At 40.2% G+C, this 23,065-nt stretch overlaps 1 protein-coding gene across 1 annotated transcript in view; it reads left to right on the top strand.

Annotated features, from left to right (window-relative positions):
* GPR153 (G protein-coupled receptor 153) overlaps positions 1 to 22,697 on the top strand; it is a 592,988-nt gene extending 570,291 nt beyond the window's left edge. The window contains exons 5-6 of the mRNA XM_069240009.1: positions 3,717 to 3,901; positions 18,845 to 22,697. Of these exons, the coding sequence (XP_069096110.1) occupies positions 3,717 to 3,901; positions 18,845 to 19,606 (947 nt within the window). The 3' untranslated portion in view covers positions 19,607 to 22,697. The remainder of the gene's footprint in view (positions 1 to 3,716; positions 3,902 to 18,844) is intronic.
* The last annotated feature ends 368 nt before the right edge of the window (positions 22,698 to 23,065 follow it).

Raw genomic sequence — 23,065 nt, 5'->3', positions numbered from 1 at the left:
AAAGTGCTGAAATAAGTCACCTGCAGCAAACAAAGAGAGGACTACCACAGGTAACCAGCTACAACTGTATCTTCCTGGACTACACATATGCATTGTGGAGATTGAGTCCTAACCTCCAAGAGACAAACCAGAGCTTCTGAGCCCTTGGCTGATGCTGCTGGACACTTTCCTCCCCAAAGGAAAGAACAAGCAAGATGTTCTGAAAGTTTCCAAATTTTCTACAAAGTTTTTCTAAAAAGCTCCCGGGGGAGACTGGCTCGACATCGAGAGTCAAGCTATCGTCACTGAACCGCAAATCGGCCTGATAGTTCTGGTTTGCCCCACTGATATATCCATTGCTCCTCACCATTGATGCTGAGGACAAAGACTTTCATTGGCTCACTGTGGATTTGCACTGTAGCAGACAGCCTTTGTTGAATCGAACGCCAGATCCAAGGAACCTAAGGACTCACCATTGCGAGAAAAGCTCCAAGAGAAAGACTAAGGGCCCAATTTAGACATTGGCAGATATTTTACTCCATCACAACATGTCAGATATCCCGTTCACCGAAATGTAAATCCCATTGTAAATAATGGAGGTAAACTTTTGACCGGGACCAAGCGCTCACTTGATCCGATCCTCTCTCTGTCATGGTCAGGCTAGAACTCTGACTTTGTCTCAGTTCCGTACAACCAGACAGCCACAAGTGCAGAATGCAGCACACAGAGAAAGAGGAACTACAGAGAAGCAATAAAGATATTTCTCCTTGTCATGCATCTCCTGAGAAGGCATGTCTTTTTGGCGCATTCCCAGGTTTACCAGATCTGGTAAATTTGAGAGTGCTTCAAATGTCATGGGAGTTGCATGGGAACACCCATGCAATGCCCATGGAATGCCTTCCCATGGCAGAGGAAGGCAATCCAGCGATTTGTGCTTCGTTGCCTAGCTCAGGAATTATGGAGCCACTCAGGTCCAATCAAAGTGGCCTTGAATGACTTCATGAATCTGACTTAAGGTTTGCGTTGCTCCTGCACCATATTGTGTGGTGCAAGAGCGACACAAACCAGCTTGTAAATAGGCCCCTGAGTACTTAATTGAAAACATATTTCTAATTTAGAAGCAAGCTTGTTGGACTGTATCACACAGTCTATTGCATTGGAGTCTTTAGCTTACATGTACACATAGGCAACTGTAACAACAAAATCCTCAGAGAAAATGTTTAAGGTTTTGTGTGTAACAGCACAACCAAATAGCTAGGAAGTTACAAAAAGAAATGACTTAAAAATACTAATCAAGTTATGAACTAATAATCAGACTTTAGGACGCAATAAACTATAAAATTGGTAAGAGTAGGATTAAGAAAGAAAATGTTAAAACAAAAAAAAGTGTAAAAAAAGCCATGCCTTTATAGTACTCATTGAAAAGGAATCAGCAGTAATGAGAAAGCATCAAAAAGATAAGTGCCAGGTCATAAACATCCTTTTTTCCAGGGGCGGCTCCTTTGCAATGGCAAAGAAGCATCACCCCCTGGCTAAGCCAGCAGCTGAAAAATAAAACGATGATTTACTATTGTTTTATTTTTCAGCTACTGGCTCAACCAGCAGCATGTGCAGGGAGGGGTGGGCTGGGCCATGGGAGGGGGAGTGGAGTGCACTTAAGTGAGCATGTGTGTTTAGCTGGCCGACTTAAGCCAGCGAAACACACATGTGCACTTAGGTTTCTCCAACCCGGCTGTGTTGCACAGCTGGGTTGGAGAAACTGCAGAGACTCCCATGCAGTGTCTGAGTGGCAGACCAAGCCACTCAGACCACACCTGGCACTGCCCTCATTCTAGTTTTAGCATGAGAGCAGTGCCAGGATTGCATGAGGAACCAAGGACTGCTGGGACACCAACACCATCGAGAGGGATCAGTGGGGAGGCGGCTGGCATCAGAAAGGTAATTGTTTTAAAAATTACTACTATTTTTTTATTTAAACTTCCTCCAACAGAGATACACACGAGTATCCCTTGAACTAGGGGAGGAAACTAGCTCCAGTCGCCTAGAACTAGTCATGGGCAGAGACATTAAAGTCAGGGCTAGGGGCAATTTCCTTAGCAAGTAGTCATAGATCTGACGGCACCAGACTGGAAAGAATTGTCATCTTCTGTGTTTCAGGCCAATTTTGCGGTGCAAGTTGGCCACAAAGGCCACAGATGCAAGGTGAATGCCCTTTATCCTCTACCACATGTTCTGTGTTTTACACTACAGGATGGAATGGAGCAGCTCTGAATCTACAGACCTCTTCTCGTTCCAAACACGTCTACCGATTGCTAATCAGTTAATCCTTATTCACTTCAAAGGGATCATAGGCAACACTATCTCATGAAGATTTACTTGGCAGAAACGTTATGGTTTCTTTGGAATCCCTCCTCATAGAAACACCTCATCCACCCACTAATGTATTAGCTGTCCTCCTGTAATATTACCTCCCTACTTACACATTTCTGTTTGTTCCTCTAATGCTTGCAGCCCATATATCTACCAGGAAGACTGCCATGATGGTGTCAGCTGGTGAAGTGTGTCAGTAGCGAGGTGTTCAATGGTCTGTGCTAAGGTATTCCTTTTGTTAGCTTCAGTGCGTAATTTCAAGCAGGTGGTTTCTGGTGTGGAGGCACCGGCACTTAATTGTCCACACCAACAATTATAACAGCTGCCACATGGTGACGCTGTTTGTGTAATTTAGAGATGAGTAGAACAACAGTTGTTTATTAGTTCAAAATACATTAAAAACAAGGAATACCTGCCACCCAGGCCATTCTGATCGCTTTGGGGGCCTCAAATAGTGTGAACTTCCACTGTAGAAGTTTGATGGTTAGTGGTTGTGTAGGTATCATCATTGACATCGCTGGCAATGGCAGTGGGTGGTGCAAGCTGCTGTGGCCTCCTGATGAGACTCCTGGTACTCATCTTTTCTTTTTTTTTAACACATGAATCAATGTTTAGATTATTGCAGTCGGATTGGGTGGAGAACAGCCCAAGTCCAAAAAACTGCAACATTTAAATTGATAGGTCAAATATGATTTTAAGTTTGATTGTATTAGTTGGTAAAATATTAATTTAACAAACTTAAGATCCAAACTATATACTGAAGTAACATTTTTAATCATCAGGAAAATTTGGTTTAAAACAAACATAACAACGGGACAACATATCCTGCAACCTAGTTTTCATACATGCCCTATATGCAGCAGGGTATGGTATACACTGAAATAATACTACTTACTTATACATACAGAATTATTGTTCAGCATAAACAATGGATTGAGATTCAGTTCATAAGGAAATGACTAAGAAACCGATCATATCGAAATTAATACTATATCACACGAACAAACAACATTTCACCATTCTTAAATCAATAGAATGGACCTTTTTCAGAGGTAGCGACATTTTGTGGCTAGTCTTAGAAACAATACTCGAATGCTGCGATTGAACGCATACAAACTTTGCAAAATACGAAAAGAACTGTTTAGGCTTATTGACTGTGGTGGGGTGAAATGAGGACACATTGGATGATATATGAAGGTAATGCAACCAAATAGTAATTATTTTACTTTTTCAAACAATGCAATATACTCGATGATTTTCATTGTGATAGAGATGAGTGTTTTCTCCTTTTTTCAACCAGCTCTAATTTGAAATGGATTTACTCGAGTGTATTGGTTTAATAAATTAGAATCATATTTTTCCAACAGAAAACAGTCGCGACGGTGGAATCCACGCAGATTTGATTTATGAAAGACCCTATGACTACAATTACGGAGGAGATATTATGGTGATGGATCGCATTACCAAGTATGAGTTTTCAGCATTGGAAAGAGGAATTCCACAGATCTTTCCCTTAAGAGACATGCAGGAGGAGAAAATGCATTATCTTCAGGTAATATGATTAGGAAAACAATTTCTGTAAACAAGGAAATCGATAAGATGTGCTGCCTGGAAGCACAATACTACAAAGATGTGTTTCTTGAAAGATGATTATCTTTCAGATATCTTATGATGCTTTTTTGTATGCAATTGTATTTGCGGTAATAGATTTCAATGCATTTATTTTAAGAAAAGAAAGATACGTTATTTGTGGTAGGAAAAAATATACAACAAAAAGAAAAGATGACATTCCAGAAAATAAACAACATTTTCTACACGTTTTTAATGAACATTTATAAAATATGCTCAACACGTTGATATTAATGTACACCTCATGTACTGTAATCCTCAATGTTAAGATTAAAATGCTGAAGACATGCATACCTGTATTTGATAGACATTGTGTGAGAAATTGGGTTGTTAGTTGAAGGGGGGTGACCCCTCTTCAAGCAACAGTCACAATCCCCTCAGGAGAACCACAACATTTACTAAATTAACCTAGGCTTAACCTTCTGGTAGTTTGACACAAAAGCAGTCAGGCTTAACGCAGGGACAATGTGTATTATATTTATGCCACATACAAACAGTAATCAATTGAATAAACAACACAAGAAAAATCCTACACCAATTAAGAAAAATAAAGTTAATTCTAATTAATTATTTCACACAAAAGTGGCAATAATCCAATCAGTAGAACAGGAGTTAGGCAATGTATTGTTTTTGAGTAGGAATAGTTCCTAAAAGCACAAAGTGTAAATTGTGGTTGTCTGGCAGAGCCTGAATGTGACAAAGGCACAAATTCAGGATGACTGTGATGGAGCATGGGCCAGATACATGAATCAAGCTAGGCCCACTGAACAAGAATACCTTAAATCCTGGTTATAGAGTGCTGTGACATCCTGCCACGAGGGTGTGTAGCGCAGCATTGATTCCGAGGAGCTGCAAGGCTGCGATGCGAGGTCCTGTGTTGGCTTTGAGGATGCCATCTACAAGAGGTTGTGATACAAAGTCCTTCATCGAAGATGCGTCACACACTGGTTTGTCCTGAAGAAGTTGTGGAGCTTGTGATGTGGAGTCCTGCACCATTGTCAAGGAGGCCATCGATGAGGGAGTTACAACGAGGAGGCCTGCGTTGATGATGCGTTGCGCAAAGGTGGTTCAGAGGTGGCTGCGGGCTTTTATGTGGAGTCCTTCGTAAGGGATACGTCTCTCAGTAGTGCCAATGCAGAATCTTGTGAGCAGATGCATTGCGCTGCATCACTTCTGCTGGGGCAACAGACAGGCTTTCAGAGCACCTTCAGGACCCGTTTCAAGGGTCAGGGGTGGGGTGACACCACGTAGCAGGACAGGACTCACAGATGGCAGGGCCCAAGAGCTGAGTTCAAGGTAGTTGAAACCTGTTCTGTCCCTGAGGCTCTGATCAGAAGGCCAGCCAACTGGCCCTTGGAGTCCCTCTGGTGGTCCTGGGTTCAAGATGCAGGTGCAGTCCTTCACTCAGGCAGCAGTGCAGCAGGCAGCAGGACAGCAGGGCAACTGAGTAGCAGTCCTTTTTGCAGAGCATCACAGCAGTCCTTCTGAGTCTTCCACAGGTCCAGAGGTGTACTCAAGAGTGAGACTGAGGATTTCCTTTTTATAGATGGTGCCTTCTTTGAAGTAGGAGAACTTTCTAGAGAATTCCTTTTGAAGTGCTTGAAGCTTCCTGACTCCCCTGTCCTGGCTCCAAACTGGCTGCATGAACAATGCAGGGTTGATGAGACATTTGTATGAAGGCAGAGCATGGCCTTTTCAGTTGCAAGTGAGGCTCTGTCCAGTTCGCACCCTATACTGCCAGTTGATGGTCTATTTAGGCACACCTAGGCCCATATTTATAATTTTTTTGCGCCGCATTTGCGTCATTTTCTTGACGCTAAAGCGGCGCAAACTTGCAAAATACAACTGTATCTGGTAAGTTTGCGCTGTTTTTGCGTCAAAATGCGGCGCAAATGCGGCGCTAAAACAGTATAAATATTGGCTCTAATCCCTCTATTGTGTGGATGTCTGGGAAGACTAAATAAAGTCTACCTGTTTCCTACACCCAGTCAGGTAAACAAGGAAAGGCTGCAAACACCAAATTGTTTAGGGCAGAAAAAGGACAACTTTCTAAAAGTGGCATTTACAAAATCACAACTGAAAGAAGATTTTTAATTACAATTTCTGTAACACCAAAGATAAAATTATCACCTGTTCCCAATCAAACATTAGCACAATGTAATAATGCAACCCGGTGTTATCCTTTGGGAAAGGTAGGCCTCACAGTAGTGAAAATGAATTTAGGAGTTTTTCACGACCAGTACATGTAAAACTTAAAAGTGCATGTCCAACCTTTTTATTGCAATGCACCCTGCCCTATTGGCTTCCTAAGGCCTGCTTTATTGGTGACCTATATGCAGTAAGAGAGGGGTTTAAGGCTTGTCAAGGGGTTTATTTTGCCAAGTTAAATTGGCAGTTTAAGACTGCTTTCAGGCTATAATGGCAGACTTGGGGCATGTTTAAGGGACTACTTAAGTTGGTGGCACAATAAGTGCTGCAGCCCACTAGTAGCATTTCATCTACAAGCCCTGCATATATGGCACACTTCCCTACAAAGGACTTAAAAGTAAATTTAATATGTCAATCTGGTGTAACCTCATTGTAGCATTTTTAAAGGAGACAGCACAAGCACTTTAGCTCTGGTTAGTAGTGGAGAAGTGCACAGATTCCTCAGACCAACAAAAACAAATTCAGCAAAAATAGGAGGGATGAAGGCAAAACATTTGGGTGGAAGACCATCCTAAGACTAGCAGATCTAACATGTTGCTTTAGGTTCTTCAAAAATCTTATTAACAGACATTTTGGAAACAAAAATCACTTTTGCAAGCATCTCTAGTGACAGAATTATACATACATGTAGAATGTTCACATAATCTAGGGCTCCTGATGTTACTTAAATAATTAAAACATCACAAAGGTTGAGAGTTCTTGGTGTATCCTTAAAACATACACAAAAATGTAGCTGAAAATGGTCTGTTTAGCCCTTCATGCTGTTATAATGGAACAGCATATGAGGACAGATACACTAAAGAACTGATCTCAAAAAGCAGTGGCAAAATATGCACCAATTTTGAAAATTAAGGAATCAATGTGGGTTGCAGAGTGGACTAACCAATTAATATTAATTGGGCAAGTCACAAATTGCAACTCATTTTGAATAGCTACAAATATGAGGGATGTGAACTGCAGGAGTAACAAGACCACCAAGCCTGCCTTTCCTTCTAAGGAATGAAAACTTTTTTTATTTGAAAGCACACCAATTTCCTGGTAGTAAACGGGGTTGCTTTTAATAAAAAAAGATTTCAATTTTTCAAAACGTCTTTGAGACAAGCAGTGCACCACCTGGACTAGGGCTTCATTGGCCTACTCACCCTGTAGCTGCCAACATGATTCCCACAGGTAAAGGAATCCAAAGAGGACCATTCCCTTTTGCTAATTAAAAGACTATTGGTCTAAGCAAAGTCTTCTGGAAAGAAATACTGTTGGCTCAGTCACAATTAAACAAGGACTAGGCAAGGTTATCCAAATTCCTCTTTGTAAATTACAGTGCACTTTCAATGTTTCACTAATATGATTTTTAGTTAAAACTCACGCTGCTCCTGCACGATCAGACTACACATGGGCAACAGCATTTTTTGGAATGTAAATAACACACTGAGCAATGACCCTGGATTGCTTTTCAGTGTTTGCATTTTGCTCAAATATAGCCAAAACAAAGGACCATTTAGTCCATGATTTACTGCATGATTTGGTGTAATGTGATTCAAAACATAATAAAAGAGTCTTAGGGGGTATCAGCACAATATCAGGATATCTGTAAGCTTATCTTAAAATCGGGAGACTTGGGGGAATGCTGAGTGGAAGGACATTTGTGGCTCCTCTCAGATTCCAGAACTTTCTGTCACCAAAGTGAGGAAAAAATGATTTTTTGCCACATTTTGAGGTTTGCTAAGATGTCTGGGTAACAGAACCTGGTGAGAGTACCACAAGTTACCCCATCCTGGGTTCCCCTAGGTGTCTAGTTTTCAGAAATGTCCAGGTTTGCTAGGTTTTCCTATTTGCCAGATGAGCTAGAGGCCAAACTCCACAGTTAGGGACTTTGCAAAAAACAGGTCAGTTTTCTTTGGGGAAATGTGATGTGTCCATGTTGTGTTTTGGAGCATTTCCTGGTGCGGGCACTAGGCCTACCCACACAAGTGAGGTACCACTTTTATCAGGAGACTTGGGGGAATGCTGGGTGGAAGGACAATTGTGGCTCCTCTTAGATTCCAGAACGTTCTGTCACCAAAATGTGAGGAAAAAGTATTTTTTGCCAACTTTTGAGGTTTGCAAAGGATTCTGGATAACAGAACCTGGTGAGAGCCCCACAAGTCACCCCTTCCTGGATTCCCCTAGGTGTCTAGCTTTGCAAAATGCACAGGTTTTGTATGATTCCTTAGGTGCTGGCTGAGCTACAGGCCAAAATCCACAGCTAGGCACTTTCCAAAAACCATGTCATTTCAATGTAAAAATGTTATGTGTCCATGTTCGGTTTCCTGTTGCAGCATTAGGCCTACCTCTGCAACTGAGGTACCATTTTTATCAGGAGACTGTTATTGCCCCTTGTCTTTCTCTACACTTTTTCCTTCCAAATGTAAGACAGTGTGTAAAAAAGGCGAATATTTGAGAAATGCCCTGTAATCCACAGGCTAGTACGGGGACCCCGGAATTCAGAGGTGTGCAAATAACCACTGCTTCTCAACACCTTATCTTATGCCCATTTTGGAAATACAAAGGATTCCTTGGTACCTAATTTTTCGCTCTTTATATTTCACCAATCGAATTGCTGTATACCTGGTATACAATGAAAACCAATTGCAAGGTGCAGCTCCTTTATTGGCTCTTAGTACCTGGGTTCTTGATGAACCTACAAGCCCTATATATCCCCACAACCAGGAGAGTTTAGCAGATGTAACAGTATATTGCTTTTTAAAATCTGCCATAGCTGGAAAACGTTATAGAAGAAAACGTCAACAGAAATGGCTCTGTTTTTTCTCCTAAATTCAATATTGTTTTATTTTAGCTGTTACTTTCTGTAGAAAAACCTTGAAGGATATACACAAATGACCCCTTGATGAATTCAGAATTATGTCTAGTTTTCAGTAATGTTTAGCTGTCTGTGATCCAGCATTGGGTTCACACCCATTTCTGTCACTAACTGGAAGGAGGCTGAAAGCCATTTTCAGGGAAAAAAACACAAGCCTTCTTCTGCAGTCCTTGTTTCCCTTTTTTTTTTTTAAATGAAATTTTAGCTGTATTTTGGCAAATTTCTTGGTCTCCTCCAGGGGAACCCACAAACTCTTGGTATCTCTAAAAACCCTTGGATTTTGGAAAAAAGGGCCGCAAATTTGGTGTGGGTAGCTGATGTGGGCAAAAAGTTATGAGGGCCTAAGCCTGAACTGCCCCATGTAGCCCAAAAAACACCTGGCACCTGAGGGGGAAAAGGCCTGGCAGCAAAGGGGTAAATGAGCTGAATTCCCAACTTTTCCTAAAGTTGGCAAATCTTTTCACTACTAAAAACATCAGAGGATTTCAACAACTTTAACATTATTATAGCATTCACTTTTCTATTTAGAGTAGAAAGTGTGGTTGTTACACAATTAAACAAAACAAGCAAAGCAATAACCTCCTTACTAACCTCGAGTCAGAATACAGATTAGGTCACAGCACTGGGACAGATATTCTAAAATTCATTATTGAATCAACAGTGTAAACTGTTGCACAGTCTTTACTTTTTTCCAGGCTAAATAGTGATAGCTATACTGAAAATCAATCTAGCTCCACTGAACCTAGCCCTTCATGTGACTTTAAGACTATTACGAGGGATTAAATGATTTGATTATCCCAATCTCACTCTCATCACGCTACAGTGGCTTTCTATTTATGCCCCTGGTATTTCTAAACTATCAAATCTAATTCATAATTCCATTTATCAATATGGAGGAAACATCTCTGTTCACAGAGTAAAGTTCATTCCTGAGATGTAAACCTTAAAAAACCAGTCCACTCAAGTCTAGGGTTTCTCAAATTATGCACCAAAGATTTAGAACTCTCTGACACTTTCTTCTATGAAATATCATAATTCATAGTAGGGCTAAAGTTAATTTATTCAAAGATGCATTTAGTTCTGAACATACTCAGTATTACTGATTCTCTTTAGGATTCTCCCAGGAATCAGCCTTTCATCCTGCAATTGTCAGTAAATAAATTTGAGGAATGAAAATCCTTTTTTTCCTCATATGGCACAACCACAGTATTTGTTGCTAAAAGTAGAATAAAGTATTTTTATATCACACATGCAGACAAGTTTAAGATTCCTCACCCAAGGAATTTTCAGCATATTTAGTGGAGCATTCTAGCTTTGCAAGTATTTGCAGACATGGCATTGCTCAAAATATAACAAGAAATAAAGACCTATTTAATGTGATGTTTGTGTGTTCCCCTTGTGGGACTGTCAGAGATACATGGTGAAAATGGTGCATTTTGGGCATTCTAAGCAAGCAAAATTGCTCATAACTATGAATTATGTTATGGCATTTGGGGATTCTCCACTGACAATGTTTTAATGGTAAATCTTACATACTACATTATATTGAGATTAGGGTAAGTAAATATGAACTGGGTGTCAGATGCATTCCTATTTTCTTCAAAGTTAATGATCATCACAGAAGACCTAAGTGTCAGCATGTCATAGCTCTCACCAAACCCCCTACATGTGCACACATTTTTCCAGATAACTCTCCATCCAATGAGCTTTCTTACATGGGTCAAAGAATGTGAGCAACATTCTGAACAGAATCTGGTTACTAAACTAACTTATTTTACAGCTACTGCATTCTGTGACCCCATCTGCCCTGGACCCTATCTGCACCGCACTCACCTCCATACTCAGCCTTTCTCTCTCCACCCCCATCTTCCTGATTACCTGGACGCATGCCACCATACTATCCCCCTAGAAACCTTTGGCTGATCTGCTGACCATGCCTAACTTCAAGTTCATGTCTTTTGTACCCTGTGCTGCCTAAGTCCTGTAAAAACTGGGCAAATCATGCCTTGCATGTTACCTTGAGACCAACCTTCTCCTCAGCTCTTGTCAATCAGGGTTCAGAGCCAACCATAGCACAGAGCCAGCCCTCATAACCACCATGGATGACATGCGCCTCATTGCTGCAAGGAAGTTGCAGCAGCACTCAATCTTCTAAACCTCTCAGCAACCTTGAACATTGTCTCTCACCCTATCTTCATCCAGAAACACCACAAGGCTGGAATCTGTGGACCCATCCTACAATGGATTCGCTCCTTTCTCACCGGGCGATGTCAAACTGTGAACCTTGCCAATTTCCAGTCAGATGGCACCAAGCAGATCTGCAGTGTCCCTCATGGCTTCTATTTGTGCCCCACCCTCTTCATCATCTACATTGGCCCTCTCACCACCATTGTCTGATCCTGCAACTTCAGCATAGTCTCCTAGGCAGATGACACATAACACATCCTCTCAGCAGACACACTCATAAAACAATCCAACTTCATCAGGTGCATGTCCAAAATAGCAGACTGGATAAACAGAAGCTGCCTCAAGATGAATAACGACAGAACCAAAATTGTACTGTTTGGCAAACCCAGCCACCAATGGTCCCTGAACTGGTCTGGTTGTCAGATGATCCAGGACCAGCATCCATCACCACCAATGGCACAAGGGTATCATAATGGACTGCCAAAACTCTGTGTCCCAGCCAAGTCAACACTGTAGCAGCAACATGCTTCCACCCCTTTGAGGTGCCTGCATTCAAATGGCCAATTTTCATCTGGCTCCCATTGGGCACCTGCAGAACAGTAATCCATTCCCTTATCAACAGCAGACTAAGCTACTGCAACACCCTCTACATAGGCAAGCTTATAAACAGACTTCAAGTAGTACAAAACATGTCTACCAAACTCATACTCGACCTCCTTCCATAAACACACATCTCTATGCACCTAAAGGACCTCCACTGGCTCCCAATCCAGAAGTCAGCAACCTTCAAACTCCTTAACCTCACCTGCACAAATTGAGCCCACCCTATTTCACCCACTGCATCCACTTCCAAAAGACATCTGAAATCAGCTGGACTTCTCCTGGTTCACATCCGGTTCACTAAAATGGAAGAACACACCTTTCCTCACATTGCCAAAACCAAAAACATAGCCTTTTCTACAAGGCTTCTATCAGACAATCTAGCTTTCACCATCTAGGGCACCTGGCTACCCTGTTAGATTATGTTATGTTATGTTACACAATTTATAGAGCGCATGGCTACCCTCGGGTTTCCCAGCGCTACTGAACCCTAACCACAGAGGGGATGAGAGTGATATGCAACAAGAAAGGAATAAAAACAACTGGACCTAGAATAACCAAGTTTTCAAGGCCTTTCGAAATTCCAGTTCTTGCTCCATCAGCCGAAAATTAAGAGGCAGCGAGTTCCACAATTTGGCTCCTAAAAACATCAGAGAGGACCCACCCCATCTTGCTTTCTTTACTTTCGGTATGGTTACTAGAGCAAGAGTAGTGGATCTCAAATCTCTATTCGGCCTATAAAAAGTGTCCAAGTTCCTAAGGAGCATAGGTCATCTATCATGCAAAGACCTGTGGATATGACATAGAGCCTTAAATTTGATCCGCTGTACAACAGGCAACCAGTGCAAGGAGGCCAATCCAGCTTTCACAGAAGACCTTCTCGGGATGTTCAGTAATAAACGAGCTGCAGCATTTTGAACTCTTTGTAATTTCTTTTTAACATATACTGGGGAACATAGGAAAAGGCCATTCCCGTAGTCTAGCCTTGAAATAATAACAGCTTGCACAATAAGCCTTCTAGCCAGTGCTAAAATCTTCCTAAGAAGTCTCAGTAAGGCAAAGCAAATAGTAGATATGTTCGTAGCCTGCAGGTCTAGCATCAGAAGGGGATCCAGACGGTTATTAGTGCATTATACAACTCCTAATAAGATAACACAACATTCACCCAAACTCAAGAGCAGAGATACTATGGGGCATATTTATACTCTATTTGCGCAGAATTTGTGTTATTATTTTACGCAAATTCCGCGCAAACTTAACTCCACATTTATATTTTGACACTAGACCAATCTAGCATCAAAATACAGGTGTTGACATTATTTTTGGGATGTGTGAACCTACCTTGCATCAATGAGACGCAAGGTAGGCGTTCCTGTCCAAAAAAATGACTCAAAGCCTCTAGCGCCTTATTTATCCACCCATGCTAAAAATGTGCAGGGGTGGGAGGTGGGCCTAAATAATGTAGCTAAGCCTGCTTAGTGCCATTATTTAACGCCTGGGTCAGACCAGGAGTTAGGGGACCTGTTGACCCATTTCCATGGTCAAACACTATGGAATGGGCCCACAGATGCCCACCCCAAGCCCCAGGAACACCCACACCCACACCAGAGGGACGCCAGAGGATGAGGGCCCCCTTCCCAGGTAAGTAGGGTAAGTATAGGTAAGTATTTTCTTTAAAAAAAATTAAGTGCCATTGGGGGCCCCCTGTGCTGGTCATTGGGGTGGTGGCCATGACTTCTGTGTTTTATAAGGCAGGAGTCATATGGTATGGATGGTTTTGCATCAGGAAATGAAGCTAGACTGGTTGATGGCATTTTTTTGCCTCTTACCAGCCTAGCGTCATTTAATGAGGCAAAACCCCCTTCCCCCGGACCGCCACCCCCACCCTCATAACGTCAGTTTTCTAGATGCTAACCGAGCCTTAGCGCCTGCTTGAGGGATTCCATATATTTGCTGCCTGGCTGGCATTTTGGAATGACGCAAGCCAGCACTATACTTTTTGCCGCAAAACTTTGTCTGTGCAGTTTTGTGGCAAAACATAAATATGGGCCCATATTTACATTCAGTTTATCGCATCTCAATGGAAAACTCAAGTTCGATCAGCATTCAATGCCTGATGAAAATGACAATTTGAAAGCTGAGAACTTGGTGTGTGACACCTCTAACCAGCCCTGGCTTTCTTGCCAAGAATGCTGTGTGTAATGGGACATTCAGTTTTGCTCAAAAACACAAGACAATAATAGATGATTTCTGTCAGATTACATAGGCAGTGTGAGAAGTGTCCATTTGCCACCTACGAAAGGCAACTGTATGTTAATTATGTGCTAATTATGTGTTAAAAAACATTGAATGAAAACTTCAAACTGGAAAAAAATAACATTGAAGATCTCACTCAGGCCAATGCAGGCAGACTGTGGTGGTACCCTCCAACACACAAAGGATGGTCTCATAGGAGATTATCTATAATAATAATGTCTAAGTCTAGCAGTGTTTGATTTCCCTGTCTTGCTTGTACCAAGTCATGTCAGCAGAAGCTAATTGCTTTGCGTCATGTGGAGATGGGGAAGTGTGGGCATAACATTCACCATCAGCCTTATGGAAAGCATTCAGTGTTTTAGCAGGCCTTCTCTAAAACTGCATTCTTTAAAAACCTGTTCCATTATAAATGTGTGCTTCCCTAGATACCAAGGATTATATTTTGCACATGAAAAAAAATAAGTTTCCCCATGTTCAAGATCTCTAGATTGTCATTACCGTAATCAAAAATAAATGTTCAAGGCATTGAATATTGACTTTGAATTCCGTAATTTTTTTTTACTCTTTCGGCATTTGCATGCCAAAATCATTTATCTCATTTGGGAGCATATTTAAGAGCCCATAGCACCACTGAAGCGTCACTTTTCATGATGCTCCTGTGCCACTATGCCCAGCACTGTATTTGCAAGGTGGCATTAAGCTCTTTTTGTGACTTAACGTCACCTTGTAAATACAGCCCCATCACACGTAACACTTTATGTGGAAGGGGTGTGCAATTGCATTTTGACGCTGCTCAGATTTACGAGTTTTTGTAAACCTGAAGCAGTGGCAAAATCTAACACCACCCCAGGGGTGGCGTTGGCATGGCGCAACAAGGAGAAATGCTTTTATTTCTCCTAATTTTTTGCTCTATGTGTGGTGCATTTTGCAGCACACAGAAAGACTAAAATCTCCATTTCAGATTGTTTTTGTGCAGCAAGTTGTTCCTTCCTGCACAAAAACAATCTCCCCCTCAACTCAGCCATCCTTGCACTATGGTGCACCGGCATAGGAGGAAATACAGGGGTGTGCTATATTCTAATAAATACAGCACATCCCTGCATTTTGGAAATGACTGTATGCCTCGCTGCCAAATTTTGTGCAGCGCCACACGCCATGATTTTCTATCAAATCTGGCCCTGAATGTGTTAATATTTACAATTTCCTGCCTAGGAACCTGTTGAAATAAAAATACTTCCATATTGCAGATTTCAACGGGTGTGCAATTAATTTTCCCTTGTGTCTATGGCCCTCCACCCTTTATTTTTAAAGAAATATCTTTGCCCCATCTTTGTCCTGGATTGGTGAAACTTGTTTCAAATTAATCAAACTGCCTCTGGGACTTACACTCTACAACAATACCACCCCTTCCTCCAGTTACATCACTTGATTGTCTACTTTGCCAATCTTTGAAGTTTGAAATATTATTATCTTTAAGTTCAAGAGAAACTTTCATAATGTTGGTGGATCTTCAACACTTTGAAAAATGCATTCACTTTTAACTGTGTGTTCTGTGCTGTTTTTCTTTTAAAGAAGCTTTGAAAGCAAAGTATTTTGGAACATTGTTTTGTTGCTTAATCCTTACTGATACCCACACTCACATAATACAATATGGATAACTGGTGACCCAAGATCTTAATAAAAATCTTTACAAGTGAGAAGCTGTTTGAACATTTTTGGGTGCTTTTGAATTGAAATGGGTTTACATAAAGGCAGAATGTTATAACAGCTATTGGATTCATCCATTTAAAAGCTTTAAACAGTTTTGTTTACCTTATGGGTTTATTATACCTACTATTCCTCGCAACAGATATTAGTACAAAAAATCAAACAATTTAATATGATGTATGTTATGATTTTCATGTGAATTTTCCTTCCCTTTCTAAATGTTAACAAGTACAATAAACACAAGTGAGGAATGCATCTCTTGATTTACAGTGTGTATTAACAACATGTATAGAAGACTGTAACACAAGTAAAACACATGGGAGCAAGATTATTTTAATGTGGACTGAAATAAATATGGACAGCCTGTAAATAATATCTTCCTTACTACATAGACGTCCAGTAAATTCACAGCTTACTGTATTGAGGTTCTGTGTTGCAACTAAAAATAAAACTAATTTACTAGACCATGCACCTATTCAGTCTCCATAGTATAGAACCTGAGCATGTTCTGTATTTTAGCGTCTTGGACACCAAATATAGTATGTATTTGCATAGGGCATTATGCATTATAAAGAATAAAGTACAATTAAAACTGTATGTAATTAATATTTGGCATGGCAATTGAGAACTTTGTTTTCATCTTACTGCAAAACAATATTTATGCCAAAGGTTGTCTTTGGCCATTATATCATATCTTAAATATGTATGACGAGAATGTTTACATTTTAGAAATCAGTACACATTTATTAATGTGGATGTCGAGATGACCCTTTAGCTCTAATTTTAGAGCTCTTGCTTAGTTATTGTGAAAACGAAAAATACTCATTACTGCATAATTGTTTCGATATATATGCACTTGTATTGCTAACAGCAATTAACATTTTGTGTTGGAAAAAGTTCCCCAACTTCATTCTCTTTCTTTATATCTTTTTTTAGTATACTTGATTATAGTACTGGGCAAAGTGAAGGATGACAGCTCTGAAGAATAAAAAATAGCACGTAATACCCCTTTATCTGCAGTTTATGACCATCAAATGTAAACCTAGCAGAATGTTTCCTGCATTCTGATTGGTAGAGGATTGGTCATTGCAAGGAAATGACTGATTTTCACAGCCCTTTTGCACTCTTGTTGAGCTAATATAAATTTCCATAAGATGTTGATTGTATGTTGGAAAGTGAACGATCTGGGGAACAACATCTTGAACTACAAATCATGTGCTGATTTGGCAATAATACTTCAGCTGTGTTAAACCTATACTAAACCTTAACCTTTGAAAAGGTCATAACACATTCTTTTATAAATATCAGCCATCGGGAGTGCAACAAAATGCCAAACATGTTCATCATGCTTGTTTATTTCTATTCAATGTATTTTTAAGTTGAAATATATTTCTAAATAGTTGTGCTATAACCCCATTCTTAGAGTTTGACACATATAAGCAAGGTTGGATTTACATTTCAATTTCACTTTGAATATTACATTTCCAATTAAATGTCCATGTCTATTTCGATAGGGCCTTTTTCATTTAATTTGAATCAATCACTGACAGGTTTACATTTCCATCATTTTCACTTCTATTTCAAAATGTCATTATTTGCTCAATTTAAACGGTATTGTAAAAAAAAAAAATAATAATAATAATTTTTAACAATTTGTTGTTATCTAAATTGAGGTTTATACAACAAATCATTGCATTACAAACGTCTAAATGTAAATATTGAACCACAACATGTTAATGTTTCTTATTGTAAGGGAAAATGCACACAAATAGTCATTACCAATGTCATCAATAGAATAAAAGCATCCCATTTTGGTTAGTTAATCAGTTTGTGGGGTGCACCTCAAAAGGAATTTGCTTTTCAATGTTTCTTGTGCCCTAAAAAGTTCTCATTCCGAGAGAGGTCGGGTTTTAGCATTTTTAACAATTTTCTTATAAGTAAGCTGTTAGTCAGTGATAGTGAAGTAATCGGGAATGCTCATTTTTGAGCCCATTTGAACCTTTATGAATATAGCTTATCTATCTAGTTCTGTTTGAAACTAGGCACAATTATGAATGATAACAGATGTTGGATGTGATCTGTTGAAAAAAATGAAACAATTAGTGGAAATCATATGGTTCCTAAATAATGGACCACTTAATGAATCTGTTAATGTACAAAATTAAATAGGAAAAAGGAAACCTAGTATTATCTCAATTCATTTTTTGGTTGCTTTTAAAATAATTTCATGGACATTCAGGTCCATATATAATGGGCTTTTGGTGCAGGGCAGCGTGGCAGGTCACCTTGCTGTGCTGTCCTGCATCAAAGGGAAAGGACAGGAGTACACCGTATTTAAGCTCCTTCCTGCACAAACACAATCCTGGGAGGCTTTTTTGTCTTTCTATGTGTGCTTCTGCAGAACACATGGAAAGGAGGGAAAATTAGGAGAAATAAAGATATTTCTCCTCGTTGCGCCTCCCCTTGGTAGGCATCAAATTTTGGTGCACCCTGGGTTTACAAGCTCTTATAAGTCTAGGGATGCACTAAAATCCATGGGTGTTGCATGGGAACACCTACCGCGATGGCCATGGATTACCTCCCGTGCGCAAAGAAGGCAACTCAGTTATTTGTACTGCCTTGCCTTACTCCATATCTACGGGGCCATTCAAAGCCCTGCAAAGTGGCTTTGCATTACCTCATCGACATGAGTTCAAGGATTGCACTACAGTTGTATCAGAAAAGGTGACGCAACAGCAGCACAAGGAACTCATAAATATGCCCTTGAGACTCTAGAAAGGGTTTTACAATTGTTGGACAAGAGTGTTTGCAAATGCTTAGAGCATTCAGTAACAGCTAGTGTCCCTGCTTTTTATGCTAACATAGCAAATAAAATGTGTTTCTAAAGTCTCTGGGTTAAAAAGTTATTCCAATATATTTCTAACAAGTCATGATCATTCATGAATATTTCATTTTTGCCATAACTATCATGTGTACTACGTTTTCAGGTACAGGATTGTCACCAATGCAAATTATTTTGAAAAGCTTCAAAGTGTTCTTTTGTTTTCTTAGGTCCCACCAACAAGGCGTTACTCTCATGATGAGACAGAGATATGGACAACAGGCCACATTCCTGCTTTTCTTCATGGCTGGGGATCAGCAGAAGACATGGCAGGGGTGTCCTTCTTCAGCTTGCCTCGACATGAAAGGAGAAGAAGTAGTGGGCAATCTTACCATGAAGAGGGCATTCCACACCGAAAACGGAGGAAGTCATCAGAAAGCGTAATTTCTTTGAAACAGTTTGCAATGGAAGAACTTTACAAAGATGATTATAAATGTTTTAGTAGAGAAGAGATAGTCAGTTTTATTGATGAGTCACCACACCCCAGTCCAAGAAAAAGCTCACGGAGGTCGTCTTCTGTTTCTATTATCCCAGATACTTTCCCACATCAGACTATTACCTTGGCTCACTTTCCTCTTACAGACTTTGAGCGGGAACCTCAGGCATTACGCAGGTTTTCGAACCAGGGAAAATCATGTACCCTTACTGTGTCTGCTACCATCAGGTCTCAGGAGGAGGACAAGCATTTTTACACAGAGGGGCTAAAAGGGATCCACATGAGTGAAAAACATGATAAACCAACTGTAGATGAACTGGCAGTGGTGAGTGAGTTTTCTGAACAGGGCCAACATCGGACAGCTTTGAACCCTGCATGGGGCGATCAGGAAAGTGGACAACATGAAAATAAAGGAAGCACTAACAGCTTTCTAAGTTCTCCTGCTTCCTCTGGGTATATAACATTTCATTCTGATTCCATAGGCTCAGCGTCTTAGGCAACACAAGGGTGTTTTTCTTTACTATAGGATTTTTTTTCCATTTGAATTCCTTGGGAAGGTGGATATGTTGTCTTTTTGACTTGATTTTTGAACCAATCGGGACATGAGCAGAGAACCAAAGAAATTACATTACTGATCATGCATATATAAAACTTGGAAAACTGGAATCGTTTTTGGAAACACAATAAGGAGGAAAAAAGGCTACTGCAAGGCAAAAAGTACAAAGTTAATGTACTGTAGTTCTTTCGAACCTTCTTATGCTAACAACTATGGGATATCCTATATGAATGACACCAGAGGGGGACAACAAGCAAACAAAATACTGCTGTGTTTCCCATGTGCCGTTTTATACTCTACTTTTATTACGTCCATTGGGAGTAATATTTGAAGCCTCATATTTTTTTGTTGATTAGCATTGTGCATGGTATTTGCATTTTTGCATTATGTACATCTATATAAAATAGCACTCGAAAAAGAGACTTTAAAAGTATAGATGCATTAATAATTTGAGAAAAAACTGAAATAATGTTAATTCGAGTGACATTGTAGATTACTAATATATTTAAAAAACAATCATTTACGCTGATGGTGCAGTGAGGGATTTGCAGAGAAGGGTCTAAATTGATAACAAATGGTCAGCCATATTGCAAGGTATTCCTTCAAAAGGTCATCCTATTAAACAAGAGAGTTTGATCAAGATGAATTTGATATAACTTGTTTTGCCATCCACAAAATAAATATATTTTTAAGTTTAAGCTTACTAATGAATTAAATAAGATTGTAAATGTAAGAGTAATTAGTTCACAATGTAATGTTTTGAATTTGGAAGGGTGTATTTTGTCATGCTAATGGTAGAAGAAGAGGAGCTGTCAACAATTAAATACATTTGTTTTATAGTAAAATCCAGGAAGGTAGCCTCATTTTGAACACCTTATTTAGTACAAATGACAAGTATTGTTAACCTAAATGGTAAACTAAAACTAATCTTTGAAAGTGATTACAGTTTTACATGCTGAAAGTGTGCAAATCCAGTGGGCCAAGATGAAACATTTGCGTATCACTCATCTGGTTAATTTCTATAGGCACTTTTGTATCGAACCTTTACATTTGCCTTTTACATTGTACTTCAGATACCATAATGGATCCTTACTGGGTACGTCAGTGTCAGATTTAAATTAGGTAAAATATGTTTCAGTTGAAGCTAAATTCTGCTGTTGTTATTATCATATTTACACTATACCTTTCTGCTATATCTATGCACTGAAAGCAAGCAAGTAACACTCAACTGTACAAAGCTGCTGACATGTCTTGTCCCACTCTCTACTACTCAGACCATCAATTTCATCTTATCCACAGGCCTCCTTGGCGGAAGAAAGACTTTGTGGAAGAACTTTTAGAACTCCTCACCACCTTGTCAGTCCATCATGCCCACACCGCTCTCTTGGGTGACTTCACACTCACAACCTCAAAAAATTAGATACTCTCTTCAACCTCAATGTGGTATAGCACATCACACAACTAGAAGACTCGAATGACCTTGTTTCTCAACAACACAAACAATCCAGTGCAAATCACTCATATGCTTGGATTGGACTGACCACTTTGCCCTCTCTATCTCCCTGCTGAGCATCCTATTAACAGACAAAGGTCAACACACTAAAAAGGATCAAACCTTTAGATCCTTCAAAGGCTTCTACAAAGACAACCTAATTCTTGAACTCATCTTTCACCCTATCAACTCCACGTCCGATGTCAACAATCTTCCAAACAAGTTCAACAATGTTTTGGTGGACAATGTGAAAATGTACTCCCCAATAAAAACATGCAGCATCAGCCAAAGCCTTTAGAACCCTGAACCTTGCTGACAATAAATGATCCATTCACAGACAGGGAAGAAACACAAAGAAAAACAGAACTGCAGATGACCTCATGACACTGAAGTTGCTCAGCGCAACTTGCACAGTTCATCACTTCATTCAAAGCTAAGTACAATACCAGCACCATCAGTGAAGCCACCAACAGAATGAAATGCTTCCCAAGATAATGAAGCACTGTATCATTTCCCTGCCAGACAAACTTATTTCTAACTCCCCAAAAGAGTGCAATGCATCAATCTCTTTTTTAGTGAAAAAAAACCAAAAGATCCAACTGCACATCAACAATACCTAAATTGCTTCATGTCGTATGCCCAATTCTTTCCATAGCATCCTGAAATGGTCAGCTTTTAAAGCTCTCACACATATCACCAACATACTCAACATACTCAGCCCCCTCGAAGCTGCTCAAAGATGATAATGTTTTACCCTCATCTTTTCTTCAAAGATTTCTCTGGGGATGCTTCTCACCCATATTCACCATTGTCATTGCATCAGTCCCTCAAGGCATATTCCCAAAAGCTCAGAAGAGAGGCACGATCCTCCCACTCCTAAAAAACATACACTAAACACCGATGACACACCAGCTATTAGCTGGTCATTCAGCTACCATTCATTGGAAAGATAATTGAAAAAGCAGTCTGTTGAACTCCTAGTTCGTATTAATGCTAACATCTCCTGCACAACTACCAGTCTGGCTCCTGATCACACTGCAGCACAGAGACCGGTATCCTCCACATCATAAACAAAGTTCTCATGATCTCAGATGAAGTTGATCCCTGCTTTCTAATGTTGTTGAATCGTTCAGCTGCCTTTGACACAGTCAACCTGGCCACCATCATATATATCCTGGAGTCTCAAATGGGATTCATCAGCAACGTCCTTCACTGGTTCTCCTCCTACCTTTCCAACCAACACCAGTTTCTTCACTTGGACACCTCCAGGTCCCAAAGGATCCCTATTACCTGAGGAGCCCGTAGGATTCAATACTGTCCTCTGTCATCTTCAGCCTCCACACGGAGCAGCATGGTGCTCTACTCACAGGCATCATCATCAATATTCACTAATAAGGCGATGATACACAATTCTTCTTGAAAGTCCATTCTGCTTCAGACATTCAACTCCTCAGATAGTGCCAGCACATTATTCAGACCTGGATATCTATGGCCTAGCTGAAGCTCCGCCCAGCTAAGACAGAATTCCTACTACTTGCCAAAAACAAAAAAAATAAAACAGTACAAACCTAGCCTAATGACATGAACCCAAGATCACTGAATGCCAAGATGGACTCTGAACACCAACTTTACCTTTAATGAACACACTGTCAACAAAAGGATAGCCTGGTGCCAGCTCTTTCTTCTAAAGAAAATGAAACTGTTTCTTCCACAAAGTGGCTTCAGATCTGCTGTTCAAGACTTTTTACTCTTGCATCTGGGCTGTGGTTATAGCCTGCTCCTTGGCCTCCCAGACTCCACACGGGAACCCCTTAAGAGCATTTGACATGCTTCATCAAAACTCCTCCAGAGCCTCATGTAATATGATCACAACACCCTACCCTGATGTCACTTCGTTAGCTCCCCTT

This window comes from Pleurodeles waltl, chromosome 6 (genome assembly GCF_031143425.1).
Source record: "Pleurodeles waltl isolate 20211129_DDA chromosome 6, aPleWal1.hap1.20221129, whole genome shotgun sequence".
Classification (NCBI taxonomy): Eukaryota; Metazoa; Chordata; class Amphibia; order Caudata; family Salamandridae; genus Pleurodeles; species Pleurodeles waltl.
The sequence above is the reverse complement of the archived record's forward strand: the minus strand, read 5'-3'. Positions and strand labels throughout refer to the sequence as shown.